At 48.2% G+C, this 18,377-nt stretch overlaps 1 protein-coding gene across 1 annotated transcript in view; it reads left to right on the top strand.

Annotated features, from left to right (window-relative positions):
• The window catches only part of LOC125725022 (seizure protein 6 homolog), a 164,878-nt gene that overhangs the window by 106,481 nt on the left and 40,020 nt on the right, over positions 1 to 18,377 (top strand). The window contains 1 exon segment of the mRNA XM_049001561.1: positions 8,876 to 9,068. Coding sequence (XP_048857518.1) covers positions 8,876 to 9,068 — 193 coding nt within the window.

Below are 18,377 nucleotides of genomic sequence, written 5' to 3'. Positions count from 1 at the left end.
CACCCTTTGAGTGCTTTATCAAGACGCCTGAGTGATTTAAAAAAAATTCCCTGACTAAGCAATGAAATAATCAAATAATGCGGTAGCAGCAGTTGGTATCATAATATTTAACGTGCAGGGCTTACGACGGAAAGCTGTTCCCGCGTTTGAACTTCAGAAGCATTAAAGAGGCGTGAATCGAACAGCTAGAAAGCAGACAGCAGAAATAAACACTCAATTACACCAAGAAATGTTTTTGGAGATATATGCTCTGAAAAACTGAAAAAGGCAGTCAAGGGCGCCGTCTGGACATCTGTGCCACTATGTTTCACAATGATTCTGAACTGCAGATCGTAAGGAAAACAACACGTGAAACTTTGTTTAGCATAACATCTAAATGTATAATCACTGATCGGTAATTATTTCACGGAAAAAGAACCGTTCAAGAAAGAGCTGAGTCAACTGTCCATTTTTTTTGTACTTGAGACCGCATGATTTTACATAATCCGGGGCTTGTTTTCACATTGTTGGATTTTCCATCCTCTGCATTTGCCGTGTCTTAGCCGGGCGTGTTGCGTGAAAACCAATTCAGCGTGCTCCGCGTCAGGATCCTGGGCTGAATCTCAATGCGGCCGGCGAGGCAGACGGAGAAGCAGGAGATAACCGCGACGCGCCGAGCGTGCTTGGGGGCGTCAGCGAGCGGAGAGGGCAAGGTGCTCGTCCCTGTCCCCTCTCATGAAGTGATAATTATAATAATTATTATTATTATGAAAAATTTATAAACAGCAAGATAGGAAGCTTGGGAGAGTTGTGTCTGATTTTCACATTCCTTGGCAGTGCAGTCAAAATAAAAAAGAAACATATCCTACCACGTCTCTTCCTGTGATGCACATGGTGGATTTGCAGAATTGCTGTTTCAAAATCAGTTTTAGTATATCTAACAATAATAATTGTGGCGTGTGATGGGCTGACATCCCCAGAAACGCCTTCTTGCACACAGGCGTGGTCACTGAGTGCATTTCAGGCATCTCCAGCTCGGTGTGCAGGTCAGGCTGGACTCGGTAAATGCCGACAAATACCAAGTGACAAGCAAGCCAAAGATTTTTTTCCAAGACGTTTAACGCTCTCGTACCCTGCTCCTTAAGTTGCTCCCCTCTCTCCCATTTCAGTATAGCGACTGGCTCCGTCCCTCTGAAGCTCTCCCCTTCCACATCCTCCTCCGCTAACCTCTTTGCCGCTGGGCTTGTTTCAGGGGATTCAAAAGACAATAAATGCGGCTGCGCGCACCCCTGCTTTTACAGACCTCGCGTTGTTAATTCAGCAGTAATAGGGTTCAGGCGGGGGGCACAGTACGGGCATGAATACTCTGGCCCACCACATCACAGGGGCCCTTGAATACATGCAAATTTAAAATTAAATGTATGTGGTAGGAGGCGGCGGCGGCGGGGGGGGGGCAAGGTCACATGTTATCAGGAAGCCCAGAATTTCTAGCTATGTCCCTGGGTGCAATACTAGTACCTGCTCTACTCATCAGTGTGAAGGAAGCCCCCCCTCCCCATCGTGCTCTGCCCATTAGACTGGATGGGTGGATAGAAGGTGTTGGAAAATGCCATGCCTGAGACCTGAGACTATGCTGGGGACTGTTTGTGGCTCGTTCCACACATACGGTTGTAGGAAGGTGCAGGGATTTTTGCAGGTACAGCTTTAATGACCGTGACTGAGCCACATGCGCCTGCGGGGGCCCCCGGCCCTCACACTTCACCTGCAGAGCCATTCCGCTGGCAGGCTGCTTCAGGTGCAGCCCTTCCAGATATCCCAGGGTCCTCTGCAGTGCGCTTGGCTGGGGCGGTTTTCCCTGCGGGCGACACTGCCAGGGGGCCGGCGCTGTCCCTGGCGCTAGCACTGTCTCCGTGTTGTTAATGTCCCACAGTGCAGAGCAGTCGGTTTGTGGAAGATCTTCCCAACATGGAGGGATGACATGCAAAGAGGGTGGTTTCCGGGCCAGGGCAGGGGTGCCCTGTTTGTGTTGAGATGTGTCTTCTTAGAGCCTAGTGGCCCACAGGTCTGCACTGAAAGGGTGGTGTGTTGAGATGTACCGTATGTACTAAAAGAAGACGAGAGGAGATGGGAGGTCTGGAAACTTCACGTCTCCAAGCAGAAATGTCCATACGCGGTCAGGGTCAACACTCATGATTTGCCTTTGGGCAATGTGCCTCTGGGATTTGGGAAAGGAAATGAGCGGAGAGTCCTGTTCAAATATCTCTGCTCAACATGCAGGTGAAGGGAAAAAAAAATATGAAATCTTCTGAAACTAGCTTATGTTTGAGTCATGAATCACATGTGCTGGGCAGCCAATCAGCATTCAGAATTGTTCCAACCTCTGCAGTGCCACACGGTGTGTGCGATAATGTACAGTATTGAATTTGTGCATTAATTCATCTACCATTTAACTTTTCTTTCCGTCAGAAGACAATGATTCACCGTATCTAAGATTTGCGTTTTTTTTTTTTTAAAACGCGGCAGTAGTAACGGCATATTTCAGGGGTCCCCGCAATGACTACCATCAAAAAGCTTTCCCAGCGACTGTGCGTATTGTTCTCCAAATTGCCTAAAGTGCCCTGAAGAGTGTTTGTCTGAGCCGCCGCGATTGGAGCGATCGCGGCTTCACACACTCGCCGCGCTTTGGTGTCTGCCGCGTGCTTCTCTCAGACGGGGGTGGGGCTGCCCCGCGAGTCACGTTTCTGGGGGCTGTTGGAGCTAAAGCGTGGGTGCTGAGGCTGACAGAGGCTCGTGCTGAGATGCTGGGCACCAGAGCCCGGCAGGCCTCCACCCAGACTGAGAATACCTATATTTAGAACGTACAGCTTTCCAGCCTTGTGCCCTGTGCTGCCTGGGAAAGGTCCAGCCCCCCCCCCCTTGACCTTTCTCTGTGTCTGGGAGGATTCCTAGGGCATCTGCAAGGGCTCTCCTCACACACTGACGTTATAAATTATCACTGGTTGTCATTCAATGCAATCTGCCTGTGTTTGCAGTTTGGGTGTGTGTGTGTGTGGGGGGGGGGGGGTCAGATATACTTTATACTGAAAAAAACTTGTTATTTTGAAATTATGGGGACCATTTTTTCAGGTAGGGATTACGGTCGTCATTCTTGGTATTAGGGTTTTGCCTGTAGAAATGAATGGACGGCCCCCATAAGGATATGAATACAGGTCTGTGTGCTTGTGTGTGTTTGTCTGAATACGCTTGAAAGGGATTCGGAACATGATTGTGAATTAGCATCGTAATAATGTCTAATGGCACACCTTGGCAGCAAGTCTCCAGCGGCCTGTAATCTCGTAGCCAGAGCACTCCAAGGACACGGGAGATGGTATAGAATTTGGCTCGCGTGAGCCGGCGAGGGGCTGGTTTTCATTTTTGCCAGAGGCTGACAATTCTGGCCCTCTGTGAAATGTAAATGAACGAGGCTCAGCTGGCCCCAGTCAATGAGAAGGTGCGGATTTGTTAAAAGCGACTCCGCTCAGCTGAAGGAAGAGAGACTGGATAGGAGGAATTGAACATGAGCATTTTCAGCACCTGTAATTGTTGGTCTGTAAATGCTGTAAAAGTTCTGCTTTTGCTCCTGTAAACGTCTCATCTTTTGCTGCATGATCCATTAATATTTCTGGGTTTGGCGGCCATGAGGTTCTTTGAGGCACCGTCTCCCGATCATGATCCAGGGGATTCTTCCAGCTGTGGGCCTCCTGCTATTACTTGCATGTCTCTTGCTTTTATCTTTGCTATTCTTAACCGAGGCAGGGAAACTGTACTGCAGTAATAGATTTAGCCGAAATTAAATGACATGGCACTGTCTGCAGAATACATATGGCATCTTCAAAGACTCATTGATTCCCGCACAGAAGTGTCACCTCCCTTGTGAGCCTATGGATTAATCACAGCACCTCACTCTACTCATATTTCTATCACCACATTACTCCATCCACGTCACACCACATCCACAGACCAATCCCATGACCTATCTCCTGTCAGGTACCTATTATAGAACCGGTTTCTTCTACAGAGACTTCACTCCACCTGAAGTCTAATCACGGCACCTTGCTCCACCTACATAGACCTGTCTGCATGATATTATGAAGAAAAAACGTCACTGGACGAGAGCCACTGTTATGTTGCTATTGTCTTTTATTGTAGGCGGTAACAGAACGTGGGGATTATCGCGCCATCGTTTCATTGTTCGTGATAATCTCTCAAATGTGCAACTTTCACACGTACATCTGCCGCGACAGCCGTCCCCCGGTCCCTGTGCAGTGGGCTCCTTCTGTTGCACGTCTCAGAAGGAGATCTCAGAGGATGACATTGCCCCGAAATGCCAAGCACGCAGAATGGGGGCTAAACTGGGGGTTCTGGCACCACCGACTGGCGTGAAGAACGCCGCAGTGACAGGGAGGCAGGAAACGTGGAGGTTGGACACTGAAAGGGGTCCAGCCATGCAGAATATCACACCAAGGCGTGGTGGTGGAGAGTCACCACTGCAGACTCAGCGCTCTCTCCAAGGACTCTGCGCGTCTCTCTAAAGACAAACCAGCCTTCTGCTAAAATAAGGGCTTGAAAAAGACATCTTAATTGAACTTTTGCCTTAAATATACAAAAATGTTACAGTTATTTATTCTTGAACTCTAATCTATTATATTATTATTTTGATTCCCATGATTGAAAAAAAATTTTTTTTGGACATATAATACATAATAGGTATCTATATCTTTATAGTGACTCTCCAATTATTCCTATGAGCAAAATCCCAATCCCATCTACGACAACCTTAATCTCTACCCAGCCCTAACCTTAACCATGAGTAACCAAACAAAATAGTAGTTTATTGTGGTTTTTTGATTGCAGTAACTGATTTGCGTAAAATTGAGGTTATCTCTTGTGGGAATTGGAAAAATGTCCCTACAAGGTCAAAACAACAGTGTTTATGTATGTGTGTGTGTGTGTGTGTGTGTGTGTGTGTGTGTGTGTGTGTGTGTGTGTCTACACGCACACACATAAATACCACATATTTCTCAAAGTCAGAAACCAAGCTGACCTTTATGCTATGCTCAGGTTATTGCACACTGCCGTACATTTAATGTCTGCCTCCCGGAGTGCCAGGACGCCACTGCCCATTCTGTCAGGCACCTATTGGAACTGACTTGTACTTTGCATGACAGACGTGTGTGAGGTTAGAGGAGAGTCATAAAGATGCTGGTTTTATCTCAGAAACGTGCATAATAACAGTTGAGCTGGCAATGGCAGCATCAAATGCTGGCTGGAAGGGGGGTGGGCGAGAGTCACCCAAGTCATTTCTTCCCCTTTGTCCTTGAAAGAAAAGATTTGGAGAGATTTAAAAAGTGAATGCAGCGCCCAGCCAGCTCCCTCCATAACTTGGGAGCTGCTTCCTCACAAAAGGGTTTAGGGATGCATTCCCCAGGGCTCATGGGCATCTAGATTAGAGACGTCCGCTGCCACAGCCCTCTGTCTGAGGGCAACATTCCGTCACGCGGCTCTTCCTAAATGATGCTGGCGCCCCCCAAGGAAGCATAATGCCAAGCCATGTCATCGGCAGTTAGAGCCTATCAGTTAGGGAAAATCCTCCCCCCCTACCCCACCCCACTTGAAGGACATTTCTGAGGTCCCTTACATTGTCTCCTGATTGAGTTTTCATTCCCCCTGCAGAGCAGCTTGCTGTAATGACTGGAATGTCACAACATCAGTCGGGCACAAAAAAAATTATAATAATACAATGATTGTATTGTAAAGTCTACTGAAATTTAACATACGGGGAATTAAATGTGGGATCATGTAGGGAAGGAACTTCATCCGTCACAACCACTTAATTACATTATCGTACGTAGCGCAGAATTTTATAAAAGGGAGACAAATATATGGGATCACAAGTTTTATTGCATGGAAATTTTAAACTTCGTTAATGCACGTAATCTAGATGATGGTATTTCGGATACCCAGAGTTTACCATCAGCTCATTAAGCATATTCCAACCACAGCGTGATGGTTAAAAGCTTTTAATTAAGCTGTTATAATCATCGGGTGATATGTGATGATTTAGCTCTTCCTATTCCAAAGACCCTGTAGTTTGTTACATGTCTCACCTTAGATATTATTTATAGGGGCTGGTAGCTCTGACAAGATTGATCTCCCTTTCTTTGATTCACCAAGGGCCACAATACTGTTGTTTGTCGACACGGCCTAGTATAAGGTTCATGCGGAGAGCTGGCTGTCCGTGATGCATTATGGGTAAAAGGGAGAGTGAGAGTTTTAGGAAACAATCTGGGCATCTCCAGAAGAAAAACAGTCACCGCTCTGCTCTGAGGAATGCCCCCTCCCCAGTCCCTCCCCAAGCCTTGTGACAGACACGCAGCATTTCCTGCTTCTATTATGTCACCGTCCCACCCGCTGATCGTTTAGGTCATGCTGTCGGCCATTTTAATTTGCCACTGCCAGACGGGAGACACTTTCATTACCTTTGAGGAATCGGCCCCGGTGAAGAACTCCGAGCTCCTAGCTCACATACCAGCAATGGGACCATCCTTTTTTATGAACCTCATTGTGAAACTTTGTTGCAGTAGCTGCATCACGTGACTTTCCTTAACAGACCACTCACATTTTATTTTTGTTTCTCTGTAAAAGGGGGAGTACCCATCTCTCTTCCAAGCTCTCATCCAGTACAGGGTGATGGGGTAAAGGAACGATCTTATTGGCATAATCATGCGTGGAGCATTGAATGAATGTGGGCGAGGTGAGCAGAAGATCGATGTCACGAGGCCAGCCTGCAGTAGAGCAGTGGGCCGTGAAGGTCATCTTCTGGTTAAAGCGGTGCTGTGTCACCAGTCGGGTTGGAACCCCCGCGACCCCATCAATGGCGATACTTCTTAAACCGACGATTCCACTAACCCTCTTGCTGCTCCTCCGAGCTTAATGTGCTCTTAACGCCCCTTTCTGCTCTATGATCTTTGATGTGTCCGGCCCAATGTGTGGCCAGCGGGCCGTCAATGAAGATCAGAGTGAAGCTGCTGTCTCCATAGCAGCAAGCTGACCCAGGTGTGCTCATAGACTTTCCAGGCCCATACTCCCCTTTAAAGGACCCGTTATCTTCATTCACAATCCCTTTAAGAACATTTACTCATTCTGCTCCCTAATCGGTATTCATTACAGACCTGTAATGAAGTACTGTTGACTTGGAAGATTTGCAGCACCTTAATCATTTCACTTCCCTGTCACTATACGATAGCAATCAAAGCAGTCATCATGATGCATTGTAATGCATTCATGAAGAATTAAAAACACAGCTATAACTATTTATAAAAAGGTATAACACATTATAGCCATGTTTATTATGCATTATGAATGCTCTATGAAGCTCTCATCTATATTTCACTATTAATACCTTCCTAATGCAAACCATCCTGAATTCTTATATTGACCATTATAATGTATTATGAAGGTATTTATAGCACATTACCAATGAGAGCTTCATTATAATACCTATGTTTATAATACTTTATGAATGCACCATTATACATTATGAAGGTATGTATAATGTATTTTTGTGACTGCTTTAAGTAAAGTGTTACCAATATTTCTCTTTATTCCTTACCGGCGTCTCTATCTCTCTAAGTGATCTAACTGGTCAGAGGCAGTTAAAATTCTGTGGAAAGCTCTTTCTGTTAAGCCGGCGTGCCGGATGAAGTGCAGGTGTAATAGAGAGGCGACAGACAGAATAAACAGTCTGAACATGGGCAGCAGTGTGCTGAACCATTAGTCTCTTTCAGTCCTTTTTAACAACGGAGGCCAACTGAGCAGGCTTACAGACTTTCTTTCTTAAATTACCCTCCTCCCAAAATGTACCAGCAATCTGTAAATGGGACATGTGGTGGGGGGGAACACGTGACTGGAGAACACAGCGTTAGCAACACAGCGTGAGGTGTAACCAGATTAATCTCACACGAGTGCTGAGCTGTGGCGGCACGTGGTTGGAGGGCAGTGAAACCGAACTGCTTGCCGCCCCTGTTTCCCCTGGACCAGCGATCGGTGCTGCAGCAGCGCGGGGGGAGGGGGGTGTTGTGGCTGACGGGGTGGGTGCTTACAGATCGGCATGCGGGCTGGCCGCAGATACCTCCTCAATCATCTGAGCAGCGTGAGCCTGTACCCAGCACCTGGTGGGAGACAGAGACGGATAGCTATGGAGTGGTCGAGATGTCTTTGGGGTTGAAAATAGAAGCAAGGCTTTCTGCTGGAACAGATTATTTTACCCGGCTATTATATCAGGTTGTGCGGAAAGTGATGCAGGGTGCCCTGGTGTGGCTGATCCTTGAGCCGCCTGATCCGGTTGATCCTTGACCCACCTGATCTGGCTGATCTGTGAATCGCCTGGTCTGGCTGATCCTTGAACCGCCTGGTCTGGTTGATCCATAAACCGCCTGGTCTGGCTGATCTGTGAACCGCCTGGTCTGGCTGATCCTTGAACCGCCTGGTCCGGTTGATCCTTGAATTGCCTAGTCTGGCTGATCGTTGAACCACCTGGTCTGGCTGATCGTTGAACCACCTGGTCTGGCTGATCCTTGAACCGCCTGGTCTGGCTGATCCGTGAATCACATGGTCTGGTTGATCCTTGATCCTCCTGGTCTGGCTGATCCTTGTCTCTTTGGACATGGTTTGAGCTGGCCTTACTTGAACATTCTTGGTCCTACACAGCCTGTTCTGATCCTTAGGCTTAGTTGGTCTTTGGTCTGGTCTGGTCCATCTTGATCTAACAGGGTGTGATCTTTCCTGTCCTGGTACGTCATAACCTGTCTTTGTTATTACCTCTTTTTACCTGACATTCACTGTCCCTTACATGCAGGTGTTGAATGTGAGCCTGCTGGAGGGTGAGATGGTGACACTGGAGGACCTGGGCTGCCGGGAGCCCTTGGTGTTGGCCAACGAGTCCATCCTGATGAAAGGGCTGGTGGTGCGCAGCCAGAGCAACCACATCGCCATCCGCTTCCGGAGCGAGCAACGGCCTCAGCCCGGCTCCTTCCTGCTGAGGTACCAGGGTAAGGCCGTGCCCTCCGTCCAGACGCACGGGCTACACTGCTGAGGCGGGAGCAGCTCTGAAGGGCCTGCGCAGATCAGAGGCCTGTGAGGTTTCATTTAGAAAGTGGCTTGATATTTAGACTGGGCGAGGAGGAAGGTACCTTTCCAAATAACGGCGTGATGAACGCGGTGGAGCCTGAAGCCCTGGGGGCTGGAGACTCCGAAGTCAAGGTAAATAGTGGAGTGTTTTTTTTTTTTTTATAAACCTGCATCTTTCTGTACATTGCCTTTGACCTGTAATAAATCCATACAGTGGGCATGAAAATGAACAATGGAGGACACTGCGTGGAGGCACTGCAGATGCTGGGTCGATTTACATGATACCAATGATACCGGTCTCTAGTACCCAGGTTTTCTCCTTTTTGGTGGCAGACAGCAATCACCACAGATGATCTAGAAGTGTGCATCCGTTCCCGGATTTTAAGTCAGCCAGGGGGAAAAAAATGGCCCATATGGATCTCGAAGTAACGGCAGCTCTTTAACTCTTGGATTCTTTGTGTGTCTGGGTTACGCAGGGTCCGTGGCAGTGCCTCCTGGTCGCAGTGGCTAGACAGCGAGGGCCGATGTCCATTGCAGATGTTATAATGCCATGTTTGGCACTGATGGACGTCTTACAGAGATGTGAAGAAGCAGCGCAGAATCTGTCATTTCCAGCCACAGGGTGGTCACATGACGACAGAGAGAAAAATAGCCGCGTACAAAGCCGAAGCCCAGCCGGATCCTCCTGTTTCCGTAGACTAATGAACTATGACAGGTTGTGGGCTCCGTAAGACAGCCATTTCTCTCTCTCCTTCTTTTTGTCCACTCTCCCTTTCTTTACCTGCTTTTCCATGGCTGAGTGGGTGTGGATTATCAGCGGTCCACACGGTCTGTTTTCTTTTGGGGGGGGGGAGGGGGATTCGAGAATAAATGGGGATTTTCATTCTTCTATTAAACACGTGCCCGTCAGGCAGGACTTGGGAGCGCATGCTGATAACCGCTTCCACTTCCCTTTACAAAACTTCCAATTACCCCACCCCACAGGGGGCGCCGCTTCCTCCTGCCCCACTCGAGAGCTGCGTGATGCCCCTTCCCCGTGCAAGTAAGGCGGGCAACCATCACAGCAGGGATTATACCGCCTCTGACGTGCAGCGGAATGAAAAGAAGACACAGTCAGACGCGTTGTTATGCTTACCTGGAGGGGGCGTGCTGGAAAAGTAATAATAGTACCCTTTACAAAACCATGTTTTTATTTTCCTTTTCAGAAGCAGGCAGACTCCCTTTGTGTATAACGCTGAGCAGCCTTTTAAGCTGAAATAACGCTTCCCAGTCAAGTCCTGACAGTTCCCACCAAAGTCCTGTTGATAGGCCTATTCTGTTTTCATTGACTCCATTCACCTCTGTGCATGCTTGCCCTTGTTTCGTCTGTACTGAGCTTCAAAGCTTTCATAAGGCATTGACCCACACCTGTGATGTCTCGGACAGAGTCTAGCGGCCCGGCGGCGTCCCCGCGGCGTCCCCAGGGCTGTCTGTCACCGGACGCGGGCGAGTCACATGCCTAAGCGAAGACAGATCTGTCTGAGCGACGCATAGAGGCCGCCTGGGTGACACCCACTGATTTGGCTCAGGAGTTAATTATTCCTGCCTTTGGCCGTAGTCACGGGAAGGTCAGAGTCAATGATACCGTTAATCAGGCCATGGTGTGGGGGGGAGTCTCCCTGGTGCGGGTTGCTAATGAGGCAGTGCCACGGCAACTGGTGGCACATAGGCCCTAGCTACAGTGCCACCTGTCTCTCTCCGGAGAGCCAGCCCTATTTGTACGTGGTGCGAGGAGAGTGCCACAGGGAGCTGTGTTTTGTGGTCGGGGGGGGCGGGGCAGCCTCTTTTTGAGATATTCTGTACGCCAGAATATTAAACATGGAGTCGGTGTCATCAGCGTGCCAATCTGGGGTTGCCGGCCGAGTCCTGCAGCACTGGCAGTGCCGGCGTGTGGTGATGAAATGCCCCAGAGTCAGAGCGCTGCCCCCAGAGGTGCCGCTAACCGTGTCGAGATTAGCCCCGGGGCTGCGAGATCGCTCAGGGAGATTCCCACTCCTACCTTTTGACACAAATCCAGAGCGACAACACCGTAGTTCCATATCTGCCACACTCACTTGTTCCTTCCCTATAAAACAACTGTCCTCTCTCTGTCCCTCTAAGCCACTGTCCTCTCTCTCTGCCTCTAAGCCAATGTCCTCTCTCTCTCCCTCTAAGCCACTGTCCTCTCTCTCTCCCTCTAAGCCACTGTCCTCTCTCTCTCCCTCTAAGCCACTGTCCTCTCTCTCTCCCTCTAAGCCACTGTCCTCTTTCTGTTCCTCTAAGCCACTGTCCTCTCTCTCTCCCTCTAAGCCACTGTCCTCTCTCTCTCCCTCTAAGCCACTGTCCTCTCTCTCTCCCTCTAAGCCACTGTCCTCTTTCTGTTCCTCTAAGCCACTGTCCTCTCTCTCTCCCTCTAAGCCACTGTCCTCTCTCTCTCCCTCTAAGCCACTGTCCTCTTTCTGTTCCTCTAAGCCACTGTCCTCTCTCTCTCCCTCTAAGCCACTGTCCTCTCTCTCTCCCTCTAAGCCACTGTCCTCTCTCTATCCCTCTAAGCCACTGTCCTCTCTCTCTCCCTCTAAGCCACTGTCCTCTCTCTCTCCCTCTAAGCCAATGTCCTCTCTCTCTCCCTCTAAGCCAATGTCCTCTCTCTCTCCCTCTAAGCCACTGTCCTCTCTCTGTCCCTCTAAGCCACTGTCCTCTCTCTCTGCCTCTAAGCCAATGTCCTCTCTCTCTCCCTCTAAGCCACTGTCCTCTCTCTCTCCCTCTAAGCCACTGTCCTCTCTCTCTCCCTCTAAGCCACTGTCCTCTCTCTCTCCCTCTAAGCCACTGTCCTCTCTCTCTCCCTCTAAGCCACTGTCCTCTCTCTGTCCCTCTAAGCCACTGTCCTCTCTCTCTGCCTCTAAGCCACTGTCCTCTCTCTCTGCCTCTAAGCCACTGTCCTCTCTCTCTCCCTCTAAGCCACTGTCCTCTCTCTCTCCCTCTAAGCCAATGTCCTCTCTCTCTCCCTCTAAGCCACTGTCCTCTCTCTCTCCCTCTAAGCCACTGTCCTCTCTCTCTCCCCTGAAATCACTTCCTCGCTCTCTCTCTGAACCACTGTTCTTTCTCTCCTTACCTTGACACCACTCTCCAGTCTCTCTCCGCCTTGACATTACTGTCCTTTCTCTCTCCCTCCAAACCACTGTCCCGTCTCTCTCTACCTTGATACCACTGTCCTCTCTTTCCTCCCTCCAAACCACTGTCCTGTCTTTCCCTTCAAAAAACTCTCCTCTCTATTTTCCCTCCAAGCTACTCTCCTCTCTATCTTTCCTCCAAACCACTGTCCCATTTCTCCCTCCAAACCACTGTCTCTCTCCGCTTTCATACCACTATCCTCTCTCTCCATCTTGACACCACTGTCCTGTCTCTCTCCACCATATCGTCAATTGTCTCTTTTACAGCACAGTTAACAGAGAGTCATCTATGTACATCATCAGTTATTGTGATTTCAATGGTACCATCTATGTGTGGATTAGGACACAGTGCCCGTGATCAGGAGGCTGTTGGTTCAAATCCCATCGTCAGCAGGGTAATTTTGCTGTTGGATCCCTAAGCAAGACCCTTAGTCCTCAGTTGCTCTAGGGACTGTATGACCCTGCTCTCTCCAGTGTACACCACTTTGTATAAAAGCCCCCGCTTAATAAAGTAAACATGAAAAGTATCTATATAGCTTATAATATAAAATACATCTAACACCAGATTGGTTATGGCATCCATGCCGATCAAACGACCAATGCTGAGACACGAGGAGAGAAAAAAAGCCCTTTTCTGACTGGAGGGAATTCGAGTAAACACCAGAGACTTGCATTTTTGGTTGATATTTTTTGTTAATTAGGCAGTAACGAGGTCATCTTAATTACCAGTGCATTAGATCTCAGTAAAAAACCTGCCTGGAAACAAATTGACTTCTCATTAAGCTGAGTCAAATTAAAGTTAAGGATCCATTAAGAAGTCAGTTCAGCCTCTTCCGCCCACCGAAATTAGGTGGTCGGGGGGGGAGTGGGCGGTGTGCCGCCTTCTGGTTCGGTATGGCACACTCGGATACGCCAGGCTTCCCACCCAGATCACCATTTTCGTCACTTCGAGCTGGACCTCCTTGGACGACCCATTGGAGGGGAGTTCAGACACAAACTCACGAGAATGGATGCAATGGTACCGCGTTTATTGTTTGAGACCAGTGTGTGGCTCAGCGGCTTAGGATGCTGCGATCATAATCAGTAGGTTACTGGTTCATATCCCATGATCAGCAGAGTGGTTTCACCATTGGACTCCTGAGCAAGGCCCTTAGCCCCCAATAACCTGCGGGACAGTCTGACCCTATCCGCCCACCTCCATATGTTGCTTTGGGTAAAAATTCTGCTAAATAAATAAAATGTAATATAAACTGAGAACATGTAGAAGGGTGAGCATGCAGTGGGGATGGTCACCTTTCATTTCCTTTCTTTGTTCTCCGTATCTTTTTTGTCCTGCAGATAAACCCATTGCAGAGGTGAGACAGGGAAATGAGAATGTGATCCAGTCGGGGTGTGTTTGTGTCAACAAGAGGCGCCGCGTCAGGCCCGTAAGATTAGTATGGGGGCACAGATGACACGTAATTCTGTTTAAGAGCTTGCTTTTGTGCATTTTGCCTTTTTCTTCACTCCATAGCCTTAATCCCGTTACGCAGTGACATCAAGCAGCTCTCCATCCCATTGCCGGTGTTTTCACTCCCAGCCATCCAGTTGACCGCCGCAGGCGCGGCTCCGCGTTTTCAAACCCCCATTACCGTAAAGTTTTCCATGAACTGTGAGCGACCGGTTTTATGATCAATCTGCCGGCATTAATGCAGCCATAAAGGTCTGTCAGGGATGAAGAAATGCGAGGTGAATTAATGAGCAATTTAGTTATATAGACTGAAATGTCCATCAGAGTCTCATTATTTTGACTAAGTGAGACATGCTAGCGCTCCGGGGAGAATTTAAGTTTATTTTGTTGTTCTTCCTCATCTGTCAAGTCAAATTAGGTTGATTTCATGTGACGGCCAAGACTCATAAAGGTCATGACTTTAGAACGTTTACTTTTAATCAGCTCCTCGCCTGTGTCCTTATGTCACAAGAGAGAGATCTTTGGCGGGCGTTAAGATGAGAGTGGGGGGTGTTTTAATTTGTGTTCTGATTTGTGCTCATGTCTTTGTGCTGTGAGATCACCTTGTCTGGCATAATGGGCTATGAAAAATCTGATCAGACAAGCATTGAATGAGTGGCAGATTCGTGCAAGATGGACACCGTGTGATTCCTGGCCAGGGCGATTAATGCGCCTAATCACTTGCTCATTTGCTGAGATGGCAGGATGATGGACCCTCATCCCAGAGCAGCTCCATATCTGTGACCCCCTGAACTGTAGATGCTCTGAGAGGGATGGTCCCAGGTCCAAGAGAAGAGAAGTGGACATGGTTGGATAAGAATTGAAACGTGTGCAGGTTTTCCCTGTGAGTGTCTGTGTTGGTGTGCATTTCCTGCTTCTGTTGTACGTCAAGATCATTATAGTTACAGTAAACTAAAATGAAACTTAATTGCATTAATTAAAAACTATATGTAAGCTATGGCGAGAACTGACATTAATGCAAAATGCAAAGATTGATGATCCCAAGGTTGTTTTTCTTATTTTGGCCAGATGTGCCATCTAGCTGAAAGAGATGGATCCCAGAGATTCCAAAGCACACTCTCCAGTTTGAAATGCACAGCTTTCATTATAGCCTGCATCACCATGGATCCCACAGATTCCAAAGCACACTCTCCAGTTTGAAATGCACAGATTTCATTATAGCCTGCATCACCATGGAGCCAACAGATTCCAAAGCACACTCTCCAGTTTGAAATGCACAGATTTCATTATAGCCTGCATCACCATGGAGCCAACAGATTTATTCAGCTCTATGGCCTCCCAGCTCCAGGGTTGCAGGATCAAATCCCGCCTCCGTTCTGGGTTTGCGTGGTGTTTGCTCCCTGTCTCCCTGTGTTGGACAGGGTTTCCTTTGGATGCTCCAGTCCCCCCCCCCCCCCCCCCCCCCAAAGACATGCATTTAGACTAACTGGTGAATGCCCTGCTATAGCCTGGCATGCCATCCAGGGATATGCTCCAATCTCATTACCATTACCCCCCCCCCCCCCTTTACCAGGATAAGTGTTTGCAGATAGGTGCATAGTAACCAAAAAAATGCATGTATTACAAAATGAAAAATACATAATTTAACTAATGGTACAATAAAACTGAAATGGATCTAAAAATGAAAAAAAGTGCATTAAAATTAGCCAGAAACTAAAACAAAAAAAAAATAATATAACAAAAAAAACTGAATTGAAAACATGAAAACTAAAATAACATTGGCACACGTAGTTGGATTTGGAGAGACGGGAAGGTGGGTGTGTGTCTGTGTGTGCTCGTCGCTGTGCCTTTGTGTGATTGCTGTCTCATACAAGCGTCTGTTCTCTCGTTTATTGTGTGTGCTCTGTTTGTTGTGTGTGTGTGTGTGTGTGTGTGTGTGTAAGAGCATCGAGATTTGCATTCGCAAAGCACAGGCAATTAGATGCTGTGTTACTTATCTGTACTCCTCCTGTGAGCCTTTACAATGAGGAGGAAACATGAAAGAGAGAGAGAGGAAGATAAAGAGCGAATGGAGTGGGGGGGGGGCTTGGCGTACACTGATTCTGGTTTGAGGAAAGCAGGGGATTGGAGTGAATTTGTGACTTGAGCTGGAAAGGTCTATCCAGGTTGGCACGGTATAACCAGACAGCCCCCCTCCCCAAAATCGAAAATCCTACATTGAATCAAGCAGGTGCCGGAGCTCTCTGGCAGCGATCCAGCCCGCCAGTACCCTACCGGAACATCTGTGTCTCTCATAGAGTTCTGGGTCACTAGAGTGGCCCAGTGGCCACGTTGGCCCCGTCTTGATCATGGACCCAGTAGAGCTCGTCTTCTGGCCTGTGATAAATAGCAGTCAGAGGTGCCGGCCGTGGGGGGGGGGGGGTTGACATTTTGTTGGGACATCCCTCTGTACTGCCCGGCTGTCAGATCGGCTTAGCGAGCTCAATGTTTTCCATGCTTCACCTTTATGGAAAATTCACCTCCAGCTCCAGCAGCCTGGCTGCTGGGACAATCATTGCTACACTCCACACCCTGACTGTTTTCATTACTAACAAAGTCTCTTCCGTAGGTATTTTGACATTAGCTCACAGACATTGGCCTGTACTTGGACTATAGCTCACAGACCTTAGGTAGTACTATGATGTTAGCTCACAGACTTTAGCTAGTACTAGGACATTAACTCACAGTCTTTAGCCAGTACAAGAACGTTAGCTCACAGCCTTTAGCCAGTACAAGAACGTTAGCTCACAGACTTTAGCTAGTACTAGGAAATTAACTCACAGCCTTTAGCCAGTACAAGGACGTTAGCTCACAGCCTTTAGCCAGTACAAGGACGTTAGCTCACAGCCTTTAGCTAGTACTAGGACATTAACTCACAGCCTTTAGCTAGTAGTAGGACATTAACTCACAGCCTTCAGCTAGTACTAGGACATTAACTCACAGCCTTTAGCCAGTACAAGGACGTTAGCTCACAGACTTTAGCTAGTACTAGGACATTAATTTACAGCCTTTAGCCAGTACAAGGACATTAGCTCACAGCCTTTAGCCAGTACAAGGACATTAGCTCACAGCCTTTAACCAGTACTAGGAAGTTAGCTCACAGACTTTAGCTAGTACTACGACATTAGCTCACAGCCTTTAGCCAGTACTAGGAAGTTAGCTCACAGACTTTAAATAGTACTAGGACATTAGCTCACAGACTTGAGTTATTACTATGTTGTTAGCTCACATACTGTAGCTAGGACTATGCCAGGAAAACCCCAGGGTACCAGTGGTGGGAATGTGAACTTGATCTTGACCTTCTCCTCCTTCCATATCCACGGCAGCCATTGAGTCATCGTATGTCCCCTTTTTGATCAATCAAGACACCTGATTATATTGTGTGGCGCCTCTATACATTACCTATAGTACACAAGAATACAAGTGAAGTATAATATTCTTATTTCAAAGAATCAAAACTGCTAGAGGAGCACAGCTACGTGGTTAATCAGTAAAGTGTATTTTTATCTTGCATTTGGCAAAGGAAATTAAAATTGACTTTGAACTACTGAACCAGCACCTCATACTGCGTGTTATTTACATAGCAATCTGCTGTCAAATAAGTTAATAGTATCTGTGAAGTGCTCAGTATTTGGCTTGTCGAGTGCAGTTAGCTAGGCTAAATTGTACTTCTGTCTCCCCCTAGTGGTGTCTGTCTGTAACTTCAGTCTGCGTGTGGACCATGCAGGCCCCAGTGCTCCTGTCGTGCTGGGTAATCAGGGAGGAGTCTGACGGACGTGTGGGTGGCATGCGGCCGATGTGGCGGGGATGAGCACTCACTCCCTGCAGGTTCCAGTGCTTGTCACTCACTCTGAAGCCCGTATCCTGACAGGCACATCTGTCTGCAACGTCCGTAACCCCCCCTCCCCGCGGGACTCTGGGCCCCGCCACTGGCCCCCCAGGCACTCTGCTCCCCTCCCCCCACACACACACTTCATTGATGTCTGCCCGGTCTCCCCATCCTAGACTCTGTCAGCGCCTTGACCACCTGTGCCCCCCCCCACCCCCCAAGGCTTATCCACCCCCTCCCCTGATCCACAGCACCATCGCCATTCATTTCATGGTAACTGGTAATGCTACCACTATAAGCCCCTCTCCCCCACCTGGGCCCGGCCAATCACATTTGTCCTGGCATCGACACTGGACAGGTTCAGGCCAGCATTACATGTCTCGTGTGTTTTTGAATGCCAGGAATCCCTGCATGGCTGTGGGTGGACACAATGCTGGCTACTCTGGGGAGCTTTGAGCAAAGGACCAGGATTAAAATCGTTTTGATAGCTTCAGAATATCCCTTTGCATCGTCCATTTTCCTTGCTACCCCCCTCCCCCTTAATGGTCCACATGCCGGATTCAGCTGTGGCCCAGGTCGCTTCGAAACCTCCCAGCCGTCACCGTCGACAAACACATCGGAAAGGACACCCAAAACCGCAGTGCACAGCCAGCTACGTTGTTTACAGAAACAGCCGGCCATGACGTAGTTTAACTAAAAAGCTCCAGCCATGCAAAAACGCTGT

Source organism: Brienomyrus brachyistius, unplaced genomic scaffold (assembly GCF_023856365.1).
Source record: "Brienomyrus brachyistius isolate T26 unplaced genomic scaffold, BBRACH_0.4 scaffold59, whole genome shotgun sequence".
Lineage (NCBI taxonomy): Eukaryota > Metazoa > Chordata > Actinopteri > Osteoglossiformes > Mormyridae > Brienomyrus > Brienomyrus brachyistius.
The sequence above is the reverse complement of the archived record's forward strand: the minus strand, read 5'-3'. Positions and strand labels throughout refer to the sequence as shown.